The following is a 13,439-nucleotide window of genomic DNA, read 5'->3' as shown; positions in this document are numbered from 1 at the left end:
CATGTCGAGGATTAACTACAGAAGGTATAATGTTCTTGACGGTTTTGTGTCTTTTACCATGTATTATGTTCTGGAGGATTTGGTTTTTTCTTTTCATATATAAGCACACATCTCTCTTCAGATACGGGGCTTTTATTGTTATTAAATTAAGGTGCTTAAGATCTTTGTGAGGAATTATCGCAATTGCTTTCAAAGTACATGCCTAATTTATTACCCCTGAACAATAAGTCATATAGGGCTTGCTAAATAAATAAGAAATATTTCTCTTTACTTTCCACCCTCCCGAGAAATACAAATGATATTGTAAGGAAGCCCCACTCTCACTACTCGTTATGTCTTATTTTTTCCGCTGTCGCAGTTCATCGATTTTCTTGAATTTGGCTGCATTAAATATGCCAAAAGATACTCCTTCCGATTTCCTTACCCTTCTGCCTCGTTCCTCGATTATACGTTAATTCTTTATATGCGCAATAGCCGAAGTAAGACGGAAAACGAGGGGAAGAGGGTCGCATATAGAAGCCGAATAAATGACGAAATGGCAACTCGAGACAACAACACTGAAACGTGTCGTCACCACCCACCGCCCACTGTAACCTTTCACCCCTCAGTTTCCCTTTGTCCTGTGTCCAAAAAGTTTGATTGATACGTATGAATCATGCTTTTCCCCGCCAAGGGAAGTACAGTCAAACTAGGCTAAATTGAAATACTGAAATCAGAGTTGCTTTTCAGACCAGCTGAGAAACAGATGAGTGTGACCATGCCAAAAAAGGAATTCGTTTTGCATATTTTCTCACATCTAAAGTAATTTCTATAATATTATTATTCCACAAGTCCTCTTTAAGTTTTTCATAAATATTTCGGATTATATTTACTAATTTTGGTTTGTCCTTAGAGAATTTACTGTATTTGCCCGCCTTGTATTCAGAAATTTGATGACTCCATTCCTTTGGGGTTGAAAAGTTCCGGATTTTAATCGGACTACTTAACAACTGAATTGTTCAGTTGCAGTTTTTTCCCTAATTTTTTTTCTGCCCTTTTCCCTTGATTTTATTTTTTCGGGGGTGGCAGAAGCAAAGTTGGCGCCAAACTGACGAGACAAAATCATTAGGGAAACATGAAGCTAAAATAACAAATTAACGAGGGCGAGATGGAAATTGCGAGGAGGGTGGGCCCAGTGGTGGAAAATAACATTCAAGGACATGAACTAGTAGGGACAGCTTCTGAAGGACTTTGTGTAATGTGGTGTGAAAAATCAATGGGCCTTCAACTCCACTCTCGTGATTTGTATCTCTATCTAGCTTCCAGCAGCTGTTGAGGTCCTACACTGCGTATGTGGAATATTCTGGGATCCAAAGATAACATTCCTACTGCCTGCTTTGAAAAATAGACTATTTCTTTTAAAACTAAAAATACAGCCTTAAACATTTGTTGCAGTGTGTATAAAATAAACACCATCTTATAGCTTTGCCTGAGTTTTGTGTCTTTTTTCAAAGCTTCAAACAAATGGAAAACCAAGTATATCTCTGTTTTTAAGTTAATATGATTGTCATGGCTCCCACACAGGCATGAACAAAAGCCAAAACCCACAAAACTAGTTTTTCTGCATAGTTCGAGCAATCAACTTTTCAAAACCAATCAGCGTAAGGTTTTTTATCTTCTTTTCTCTTAGAGCCTAAACCTCTAAAATTCAAGGGCATCTAGAAGAATATTTAATTTTATTTTACATGTTTAAAGTGTTTCGAAAACCGAATTGAACGGTTCAGATAACTGAACTTTAACCCGACTCAATTAAACTGCTTAACCCCGACTGCCACTTAAAAGGGAGAAGAAAAGACGAGGCACAAACAATATGGTAATAATTTAATTTTGAATGAAAACACAGAAAAAGAAATTGGAAAAGGGAAAGTAATACGCCGATATAATCATATATTTCCCCCAGGGGAAACTTTGTAAGACTAAGCGAACGATAAATGATTAGAAAACACGTTTTGGATTTCATTTCGCTGTATTTTAATACTAAACCTCTTCTGGCACATTCTCCATACGGATTAATCATCTTCCGATGCGTCAGATGGTTCTGTTTTGTACTTGATGACTAAATGTATCTGCACATAATATTAAATGCAACCAATTGAAAGTGTATAGCTAAATGTTGACTCACTTTCATAAGGTCTTAAAGCAGTTGAACCAATATAAAATTAAATTATAAAAAAAGAACGTTGGCGAGATATTCCAGAACAGGCATTTCCGTAGTTATGAATAGGCCGAGGAAGTGAAATATTTTTAAAACTGAGAGATCTTTGTAAATAAAAGAGTTTTAATTGGTTTATAAAATTGTTTATCCAAATATCTCAAAACTGGAAGAATTATCTATCCAACAGCATAAATATGATGATCGTAATTGAGGGATAAAAATCGTTAGATCGTTTGATCATAATCAGTGGGTTGATCTCTTTGTTTTGGAATCTAAAAATAACTGCGCACGCATTGCATTATGCATTTTGCAGCAGCAACAGCAACATTTTTACGGCAGCAACATCAAGAGCAAAGTAGCAACTGAAAAAACGACAAACGCGACACCAGACATCGGCCAATGACAACAATAAAAGTATGTCAGGCTGAATCACGGAGGCGTATAGATAGATATAGATGTGGCCGTATAGATAGAATGCACCACACAAAAAAGCCCAGATAGGAACAAGAAATAAATAAAAATAGGAGAAAATTAGGCGCGCGACTGATGTAATGCAAACACAGAAAAAAAGTAAATTATGAATATAATTTATGCGGCCTAAATTTAGATTTGGTACACGTAAAATAAAACTTAAGGTATAATAATACAAAGTAAATAGGAAAAAAAACAAAATACCTTTTTAAAAGTTAAAATTGTTTCTAAAATAAATAAAATCACGAAAGCAATAAAAGTATTGCTAGTAAAATTTTCTCTTTGTGCACTTAAAGCCAACGCAATCCAACGAGCATAACCAAATAGTTATGAATTAAAAATGAAAAGAAAAAATGCCTGTAATTTGGCTTATTACATGCCTAAGATAAAATATGAAAATTGGCCAGCAATTTCCGTTTTAGCCCCGCGATGTTTGCTTTGTAATATACATATATACATATATCTATTACAAGACCTAAACTATTTTGCTATTACAAAATGTCCACAGCCTTTCTATTGATTTAATCGAGATTAAAAACTGGAGTAGGTTACATTTGTGGCTCAATAATGTATTATAAAATCTGTTAGATATGATCTTTCAAAACAAATACAGTTTGTATATAACTCGAATAATATTTCTCTATTATCTAAATAAGGAGTTTCTAAAAACATTAGAATTTAATTATTTATAATTATCCTATGGTCAATAAATTCAGTATTTTATTATTAACTGCTAGAACTAGAACCAATATGCCTTACTCATTGGGTAATTCTCTTTAATTTCTCTGAAAAATTTGTTTAAAATTGTCCCGTAAAATTACGTAATGCTGAGCCGGCATAGGTGAGTTAATTTCTTCTCTTTTTCCCCCCATAATTTGTTTCCATTTCGCTTTGGTTAATATTCTCAACGTGCTTGACCATCCGGTCAAACTGGTTTTTTGTGATATTACTGCTTTGAGTCTGATACTTTTTTTTTATATTTTTCTAACACTGTACCTGAACCACTTGCTGTGAAAGAGAGGGAGAGAGAGAGAGAGGGCCTAAGGAAAAGCGCACACATTTCCCACTATTAACCCATTTTAGTTTTGTACGTGTAAAAATAAACAACACACAATTTTCACATTCCCATTGCTTCTTTTTCTCTTTTTTTTCTTATTTTTTTTTCTTGCACATTTCTCACGTTCTGGGTGTGTGTGTGTGTGTGTGTGTGTTTGTTTGGGTGTGTGTGTCTGGCATTCGGCCATCTGTTGCTGTTCTGCCGACGCCAGCAGCGCTGCAACTGCACTGCTTACACTTGTGTTGTTGTTGCCAATTTTTTATTAGAATACAGTAAACATTCATTAGCAAGGTTAAAAAATGTAAAGAACTTCTATGTGATGCAAAAAATATTTAAAAAAAAAAACCTTGCAATTTTCTAGCTACCTTTCTGTTTTTCATATCTTAAACCTAAAAGTGTATCTATTAGGTTTTATAAATTATATCTTATATCTAGTAATACCAGTTTGAAGGCATTAAATGAAGGCCTTATGTCTAGAAATTATGTTTCTTTAAATTTTAGTTTCTCAGAATAAAAACGTGGACAAAACTATTTATCTTGTATATTCTTTTTTCCAACACAAAAATATTTCACAGATACTTTGGAATTCTTTCGTTGGCACAATGCTGTTCTGTTCCTCTCCACTTTTGTCCACACCCCCACCCTGTTCTTTGGCAATGAGGTCATACCATCATCATCATCATCAGCCGCTGTTTGCCCTCTGTCCACAGCATTTTTAACTTTAAATTCCGCATTTTTATACCGAATGACTCAATCCCCCTGCAATAGAGCCCAAAGTACACGCTCGACTAAAAAGAAGTGATCAAAAGCCTACATATGATCGAAACAACCGAAACGAAACGTGTTTAGGAAACAGGTTCAAATCGCTCTTATGGGTTATTGAGAGAAACATATATCACTGACTTCCTAAACGAGACTTGCATCATCACGAAAATAAAAAAGTAATAGGAGTCAGAGCCAAATCAAAGTTATAAATACATTTCAAAATATATTTTTGGACAATTCAAAACAGCTAAGCTAAAGAAAAACCTTATGAACATGACACAATATTTGGTACTCGGTATATTTAATAGCCTTGTAAAGTTCAAACCAATTGAAATCTTTCATATGATAAAGCATTATTTATATCAGAGCTCTTTTAAGCACCGAAACTATTTTTCAGGGCAGACTGTATCAAGTTCCCTTAATATGTGCGTCCTGCTGTTCTCTAGTGAATTAAAAATACTTGTAACGACGCAAAATATTTCGTAAAAAACAAAAAGTCTAGAAAAGAAACAACAAGGCTGAAGTAAACAAACAAAAAACTTGGTGTAGGCTGCTCCGATTTGATTTATGTGAATTAAAATAGAGGGCAGAGTACATAAATGTATAGCCAACGAAAAGATATAAAAGAGATTTAAAGCATTAACCATAAGATATTTTCACGATTGTCTAATTTTCGAATTATTTTCCCTAAATTAAAGATTATACTTCTCTAAGCCTAAGAAAACTTACTCTGGTTCGGGTATTGCATCGGCTTCGCACTCGATAATGAATGGGTTGTTGCTTTCCTTATTGGGTTGTGCTACTTTGAAGAGCAGTTCTCCGGGTGCCGGTTGCTTGGTGATTCTTGGTGGGGAGTTGCCTAAAGATATTACGGAAGAAATGGAAAAAGATCGATGAGCTTTGGGTCGCGAGCACACTAATTGAGGGCATAAATTGAATACTTCCCCCCACAAAACTCAGAGTATTTTTAGCATTGACTAGTTTTTAAGAACAAGGCGTTTGGGGAATACACTTAAAGGCCATTTAGGGTTTTAGGAAATCTCAAGTGATCTATGAGTTGCTCTAAATTCTATCAGGTATAAATAAATCCCAGTGGATTTTTTCATTCAGCTGGATTTACTTATAAATGTCGTTTTTAATTTCACTTACTTCTGATTGCTGCACAGCCCGTAATAAGAGCCACTAATAACGCGGCCAGTATCGTTGACTGCCGCCACATTTTCGTTGTTTGGCACTCCGCTCGTGCCCTCGAGTGTGTTTCGTTTTGGTTTTAACTTTTATTTTTTCTACTATTAATTTAGTTTGGAATGTGTGACAGTCTGTCTACCGCGGCTGCTGCTGCTCTTGATTCGGTTTATTCGTCGGTTGCCTCTTAATCATCAAACAATTTTCCCACTAATGAAAATTGCATGCGAGCCGCGCTTTTATTCCTTGCTGCTGTTCACTGCAAAAATAAGATTATGACAACAACGATGATACTGGGGTGTCTAGAACTTTACACTTTTCAATTGCGAAAATTGCGAAAATCGCGACGCGACACGACGATGCGACTAGTGTGAGTGCGAGTGAAATGGCATTATTAAAAGTGGGCGGTGGGCGGGGGGCGTGTGGGTGGTGGCGGTAAAAGTTGAGCACGTCTCTTGTCTGCAAAGAAAATGGGGGAAAAAGAAAAGGAGTCGTGAGTAATGCGGTTATTTAACTTGATTTTAACGAGAAAAGTGTTTACTTAATGACTACCAAATGTGGCATTTAGAAACTATTCTTTGTTCACGGGAAATTCCCAATTGACTTATTAAGTACTCTGTTATTTTAACCATATGGTAAATTATTGAAAAACTCATTGATTTTAAAATTCTTAACTATGTTTTAAGTTTTACAATAAACATTTTGTATGTACGATAAATGCATCAAATTTAATATATCTTCTAAAAAGTATTATAAACATTTCAGATATCCTATGATATTATAATACCTTTTTGTTTTTATATTTAAAAAAGTTGATGATGGCTTATTTAGCAGCACTAAGAAACGCTGAGATTTCCCGAGATTTGTAGAGTTATATCATTATAAAATGTCCAAAATGTATCCAAAAGAATTTCGCCCATTTCATATAAGACCCACTTCATAAACCTTGACCAGCGAGAGACCCCACAAATTCGATATCGAATACTTTTAGCCATTTCGAAGCATCAAACGCACGCAAACAAACAAATAAAAAAAGCCACAAAACAAGAAAAACAGAGGGAAACACAACCGTAGACAAAACGAGAATCGATTATTGTAAACTTATTACTTTTGCGACGATATTTGCCTTGGGATAGTGAAAACAAACGCGGAGGAAGTGGCCAAGAGAACTGAGACAATAGGTGAACCAAGTGCAACGGAGAACCGAAAACCAGACGCAGAACCGCCAATGAATCAATATACATGTTAATATATATATCTATATCGATGGGTGTAGGGGGTGTTCGAGGTAACGTCATAGACCTGGTTAGAAAATGTGCCAGGGCAGTTGGAAGTTGGCAGAGGAAGCACAAAAACAGTGCAGAGGAAGAAGAGGTAAGACAAGTAAAAGCTGTATGCCATAGGGTGCTACATAGGAATTACCCATCTATTAGAATTCTGTTAGGTTTTAATATCATATGTTATTAGCGATTCTCTGATTCTGGTCATACTAAACTTTGTGACCTATAAAATCTAAAGAGATTTGACATTTCCTTATAAAAGGTTCCATAAACTTTAGAAGACCTTTTAAAGACCTTTCCCTTCTCTAGAGATTTCTGCTGCACCCCCGGGGGATAGATTGAAATACCCAAGAAATACCCCGTACTTGTACCAAAACAAAGGGTTGGAAAAGCCCCCATGTGCTAATTGAATTAGCAATTTTCCATTGACAGGTGCCAGTTGCCACAGCCGTAGTCCGTGTTTTTCTTCGCTATTCTCCGCCGGAGCCTCTTCAAACTGGCTAAAATGCTGAACTGCAACGGACGTTCCAAGTTTTTGGTTTTCAGTTTCGGTTTATTGGATATATATCCCCAGATCTAGTGGATATATATTTGTTCGCTGTGGTGTGATGAGCCACCAGCAGCAGCAGTTCCATCATTACCATCATCACATCCATCAGGTGCAATCGGAATCGCAACTGGAGCGACGTAACTCCCCCGATTTGGAGCAAAATAGGACTAGGAATACGGATCGCATTGGCTCCTCTATGGATTTTCGAAACCTATGCCAGCGCATCGATGTGGATAGTTTGAGAGGTGAGTTGCTCAAAAGTATAACTGCGTTTCCAGACCTTACTCTTCAAGGTCTTTTGAGGAAAATCAGTATAATGTACAACCAAGTCTAAAGTTGTAGTACTGGACTAGTTATGTCGTTTTAAATTTGATAATATTTTATAAATGGTTTTTGGTTTGGGCAACAGTTTCTACATTGATTCTTAAAATTTTAAAACATCTAGGTAGAAGATAGTACCCAATATATAAAAAAGATATTAACCTATAAATACATTTCTTTTTAATACCCTTATTTTGATAATAACAATTTTCCTGAAATATTCCCCCACAGCCAAGTTGCCCCAACTGAAGTTGCCCAAATCGCTGCCCAAGTTGCGTGGTCGCAAGATCTTTCGCAGCTCCAAGAGTGGAACAGATGCAGCAGGCCGATCCTCGAAAGATGCTGGAGGAGGAGGAGGAGCACCGCAGCAGTCGCACCTCCAGGTGGCTGGTGCCCAATCGCAGCAGTTCATCAACAGAACGCCCCAGAGGATCTCCACGATCAGTTCGCTGATGTACGAGGGCGAGCAGGAGGAGATCCGGGCGGGACAACTGGGAAGATCGCAGCCGGGAACGTACAGAAGTGCAGGAAGTCTCGATGACGACTACTATGCTCCTGGCAGCGCAGACAGAGCTTCGCGACCCATTAGTCCCATCAAAATACCAGATGATCCACCGCCCACGGGCAGTACGGGGACCTCCACGTTGACCCAACGATTGCAGAGAGGCTACAAGAGCCTCAGCGAACTGAGGCTCAAGCACATCTTTGCCAAGCAGACGACGGTGAGGAGGGACAACATCGAGGTGGATCGCTATGTGGAGCAGTACGAGCGGGAATTAAAGTCGGAAAAACTGGCCAGGGAACGTAGGGATCGAGAGATAGCCGAGAACTATGATATCAAGATCAGAACTTTGGTGGCCACTCGGCAGAACACCTTCGATGAGGACGAGGTGGAGCACGAGCAGTTCGAGAAGGGCAAGAGTGCGAACCATGAGACGGATGAGAGCGGGATGGAGGCCACCCCACCATTGCCGAGTCGCCGGAAACCAGGTATAGCTGCCACCAGATTCGCCAAGGTGCGCAAGCCTCCCTTGGATATGGAGGAGGCTGGGAAGGAGCTTGAAAATCAGGAGCCACCACCAGTTCCACCGCGTCCCAGTAGCTATAAGCAGTTGCTCAACAAGTTGCCCCATCATCTGCCAAGTCTACCGAATCTCCCGCAGTTCTCCAGGAGCAAAGAGGAGGCCTCCCTCAAGACCGAGGAGAATGCTGGAGCCGGGGAAAATAATCCAGGCTCTAAGTTGGGCATAAGGCAAAACATCAAGAGACTTCGAAAGTCCATCAAACGTCCGGCCAAGATTAAAACCAAGGCCACAAAAGCAGCTGTGGATTCAGATGAAGAAAGGGACGGAGAAGAGGAGGAGCAGGAGGCTCCCAAAGATCCACCCGGCAGAAGCTCCACATCCAATCTGCGCGCTCGTCTCAGTCGTTTTGCGTCCACGGAGCAACTGCAGCAGCGTTGGCGGAAAAGCTTCAAGGAGCGTGTCCCGAAGGAGCCCAAGGAGGGAACAAATGTGGATCAAACTGGAGCCGCCACTGGGGCCGCCACTGGAGTCCTAGGAGGTCTCCTTCTTGGCTCCCAGCTGGAGAAGACCCTGGCCAAGCTTAACGAGAAGATGCACCAGCTCAAGTTTTTTCAACGGCACTCCAACGCCAATGAAAACCCAGTTAAATCAGAGCAAGGACCCAAACCGAATACCGTGGGTCACGAACCGGTGGAGCTCGATGATGATGAGGAACTGGCGACCACCTACCATCGCAGCGATAGCCTCGAGGATGAGGATGAGCAGAACGACGACAGTGGCGAGGATATATCCGCTGAGGAGGCATTTGGCCAGATCCAGGAGGAGAATCAGGAGGAGGATGAGAGGGGAAAGAGGGCATCCCTATCGGGAGCTGCGGCCACCCACGCTGCTCGCCAAATGGCGAAGCTGGCGGAGATTCAGGCGGCGTCAAAGGGCGGAGCAACCGCCTGGAGCAGTGAATCGCTGGAGGAGATGGCCGAGGAGGACTACCCGCGGGTGCTCATCCATCAAGAGCACTCCGATGCGTACGAATCCACGCTGATCATAGCAATGTCCTCGAAGGCCGGCTCCGTTTCCCCGTATCCTGGCCTCAAGACAGCCCCCTCCACCGGAAGGAAAACCTCTCCCTACCCTGAGATCAAGATCTCATCTTCCTATTCCCCCACTCCGAGATCTCCATCGCCGGAATTCAAGACCCCAGCCGGTGGAAGCAACGTTTGGTTGCCCAACGAACGGATCATCGCTGGCTTCAAGGAACAGACCTCCTCATCCTGGCCAGCTCCTGCTCTGTACAAGCCCAAGAGCATTGACATATTCGAGGCATCGGCTGGCGGATCATCGGCTGCCTTCGCCGACTTCGATGAGGCACTGCGGAATGCCCCAGTTCTGAGGATCAGTGCTGGGAGTAGCATCGATACCAGTGGCGAGGAGGCGGACGACAGTAGTTCCCGGGTGACAAGGATACGGGTGCAGAGTCCACAGATTGGGAATAGTAGAGAGAGCCTTATGGCCCAGGAGGAGGAGGAGGAGGAGGATCGATACTCGGATGAGGAGGAAGCGGAGGAAGAGGAGGACGAGGAGGAGGAGGAGAGGGATGCATCGGAGCGACCTCCATCGGAGTCGCCACCACCGCCGCCACTCCCACAGCGACGTCCGCCACCCAAGCGCCCAGCCACCCCTCCCATTTACGATGCAGTGCCTCCGCCGTTGCCCATCAGCAAGCCACCACCGGCTCCTCAGGCCATAACAGCTCCGCTGGTGGCCCCTGCTCCTGTTCCTGCTCCTGCTCCTGCTCCTGCTCCTGCTCCTACTCCTATTCCTGCTCCTACTCCTGCTCCTGCACCTGCTCCAGATTCCACTCCCACTCCCATCAGCAGGGGTATCCCCCAGAGAAGCGCCTCCATGTCGAGACCGGCTAAGCCGCTGGTCAAGACCAGCTCCCTGCGACTCACCTACAAGGAGCAAGTGCGTCCCGGTGACGTGGGCAAGGTCAACAAGCTGATATCCCGCTTCGAGGGCGGCAGGCCACGCCTTTGCCCGCGGAGGATGCACAGCGAGGGCGAGGAGTCCCAGGAGGATGTGCCGGAGATGGAGCAAATCCTTGAGCTTCAAATAACCGAAAAGAGAGCCGTGGACTCGGTGACCCCAACGAACCGAGCTGGGGTGGTCATACCACAAATAACTCTCAACAATAACAATAATAACAACAACGAATCCGATAGGGACGATGAGGTGGTCACCAGTGGAAGGAAAAATAAATCCATGGAACTAGCTCTGGACCGCCAGAACTCCAACTGCAGCCGATCCGAGTACGGTTCACCACTTTCCTTTCCCGGCAGCCGGCGAAGTTCTACGCCCACGAATCCCACCACTTCCCTGCCGAATCTCGGCTCCGATTCCAACCAGAATCCGAATCCCAACCAAGTTCTGCAGCATCAACGACGCAGCCGACGATCCATGACCCGCGATGATGATAATTTCTATAGCTTCGACAGCGACGAAGGTGAGTTTCTGGTAATTTCCAGTAAAAATCTTAGAATCCCATAGAGTTCTTGGTAATAATACCTTATAGATATATTTAAAAAATCACTTAACAGATCATTTAAAAACCCTAAACTTTGTATCGTCTAAAGATTTTTCAAGAAACTAAAAACCAAACTTAATATATTTTCAGAGAACAGCTACTACTCCATAAGTCCCTCGGGCAGCAGTCGCTATGTGGTGGAGATCTAAGCGAAAAAATAGGATTAAATATAGGTTAGGGTCCTGAAAATTTTAGTGCTTTCAACACAATTTAAAGAAAAACCTGTATTCATATAAAATGAATAATGTATTAACTATTGAAAAGTTAAAAACAAAAGATTAGTTAATTAAGAATAGTAACCAAAATTTTTTTTATACCCAATATTCAATTTTTTAAAATCAAAAAAAAAGAACAATGCTTTCAATGTTTATCCAAATTAGCGACCTTCAATTTTTTTCTTTAGCTTAAGCTTTTATTTAACAAATAAAGTACAACTTGTATAACTTTAAAAATATAAAAAAAATAAACAAGCGATATAAATATCGTATACATACGAACAAAAAATGCTAGCTTTATAACTAATTTGAGGAAACTTTTCGGAAGAAGATGAAATCCAGCTCGGGCTGTTTTTTTTTTGATAACAGAGGGAGTGTTCCTAAAAGGAAGTTGATTAATAGCGCCGAAATGCATCGGGCAAACGGAGGGCTGAAATAGGTGCCAGCTGACACTCCACCATAGCACCACCATATGTATCTGTACATCTGTATTATGTATACCTATGTTCCATGTACGTAGGTCGGGGGGTGGTTGCAGTGATCCTGAAAACAGAACCTGAAATTACTTCCCCTATCGCTTTCGGCGGCTGGCTCGAATCGCTGACTGAGCGCATTTTAATTGATAATTTATGCTAATTAATTAATTTGGAAATGCAGCCAAGGGTGGAAATGGAAATGGAAATGGATGCATACATCCCTACATGCATTTTAGTTTTGGCTAGTTGCATGCAACATATGGCGGCTATAAGCTAAAAGGATAATGCCCCGATAGCCGTAAAATGCGAAAGATCATGTGGAAACTTGTAACATCTGTTGGTTCTCCAATAGTTTGGTTTGTAGTTTTAATTATGATCCTAGATTAGGTCCATTATTATTATATATATTACATGGTTGTTCAATTTAAATATTTTTGTCCATACATTGTTTATCCTTATCAATTTTTAATATGGAAGTGTGGTTATATTGGGTTGGCAAGAAAGTCATGTCGTTTTTTTTCAATATTTTCAAAGATGATTTATTTATATCAGGACTTATAATTAATCAATTATGTATTGGCCGTTTTGTTCGACCACTAATGACCATCTCTCGGGCAGCTGCATAATTCCGCGCTCGAAGAACTTTTGGTCTTTTCCAGCAAAGAATCGAGACAAGTGGTTTTCGACAGCCTCATCTGAATCAAAGTTTTTACCATTCAAAGAGTTTTGAAGAGAGCGAAACAAATGGTAATCTGAAGGTGCTAAGTCCGGACTATAAGGTGGATGTGGTAGCACTTCCCAATTCAGCTCCGTTAATTTTTGCCGAGTGACCAAAGATGTGTGGGGCCTAGCGTTGTCATGGTGAAAGACTATACCCTTGCGATTAGCTAGTGCCGGCTCCTTTTCTTTAATTTTTTCCGCCAAATTGGATAGCTGGCGACAGTACACATCTGAATTGATGGTTTCATTCCGTCCCAGCAGCTCAAAGTGCACTACACCCTTCCAATTCCACCAAACAGACAGCATAACTTTCCTCTGATGGATATCGGCCTTTGATGTGGCTTGGGCTGGCTCATCTTTCTTGCTCCATGATCTTTTTCGTTGGACATTATTGTAAACAACCCACTTTTCGTCGCCAGTAATGATCCGCTTCAAAAAAGGATCGTTTTTAATCCGTTGCAGCAGAGAATAGCAGATGTTGATACGCTTAGTTAGGTGAATTTCCTTTAAGTTATGCGGAACCCAAACATCGAGCTTGCTTACGTAGCCAAGTTTCTTCAAATGGTTTTCAACCGTTGTATGCGACACACTGAGCT

General features: G+C 41.2%; 2 protein-coding genes across 5 annotated transcripts in view; one reads left to right on the top strand and one right to left on the bottom strand.

Moving 5' to 3' along the window:
- Window positions 1–13,439, bottom strand: part of LOC119557095 (neuroglian) — a 38,971-nt gene that overhangs the window by 17,252 nt on the left and 8,280 nt on the right. For all 4 annotated transcript variants that reach the window (XR_005220037.1, XR_005220038.1, XM_037869657.1 and 1 more), the window contains exons 2-3: window positions 5,637–5,931; window positions 5,217–5,346 (exon numbers count right to left, since the gene is read on the bottom strand). Coding sequence is in view for 2 of the 4 variants with exons in the window: in XM_037869657.1 (XP_037725585.1) it covers window positions 5,217–5,346; window positions 5,637–5,706 (200 nt within the window). In the remaining 2 variants the exon portion in view is untranslated. The remainder of the gene's footprint in view (window positions 1–5,216; window positions 5,347–5,636; window positions 5,932–13,439) is intronic.
- LOC119557096 (actin cytoskeleton-regulatory complex protein PAN1) lies at window positions 7,414–11,878 on the top strand. Its single transcript, XM_037869661.1, has 3 exons — window positions 7,414–7,747; window positions 8,055–11,351; window positions 11,523–11,878. Exons 1-3 carry the CDS (start codon window positions 7,561–7,563, stop codon window positions 11,579–11,581), a joined length of 3,543 nt encoding a protein of 1,180 aa, XP_037725589.1. The 5' UTR covers window positions 7,414–7,560; the 3' UTR covers window positions 11,582–11,878.

Source organism: Drosophila subpulchrella, chromosome X (assembly GCF_014743375.2).
Source record: "Drosophila subpulchrella strain 33 F10 #4 breed RU33 chromosome X, RU_Dsub_v1.1 Primary Assembly, whole genome shotgun sequence".
Classification (NCBI taxonomy): Eukaryota; Metazoa; Arthropoda; class Insecta; order Diptera; family Drosophilidae; genus Drosophila; species Drosophila subpulchrella.
The sequence above is the reverse complement of the archived record's forward strand: the minus strand, read 5'-3'. Positions and strand labels throughout refer to the sequence as shown.

Coding starts and splice junctions, on each gene's coding strand:
- LOC119557096 (XM_037869661.1), top strand. CDS start 7,561: ATGAGCCACCAGCAGCAGCAGTTCCATCATTACCATCATCACATCCAT. Junction 7,748..8,054: donor CGATGTGGATAGTTTGAGAG/GTGAGTTGCTCA, acceptor ATTCCCCCACAG/CCAAGTTGCCCCAACTGAAG. Junction 11,352..11,522: donor TAGCTTCGACAGCGACGAAG/GTGAGTTTCTGG, acceptor ATATATTTTCAG/AGAACAGCTACTACTCCATA.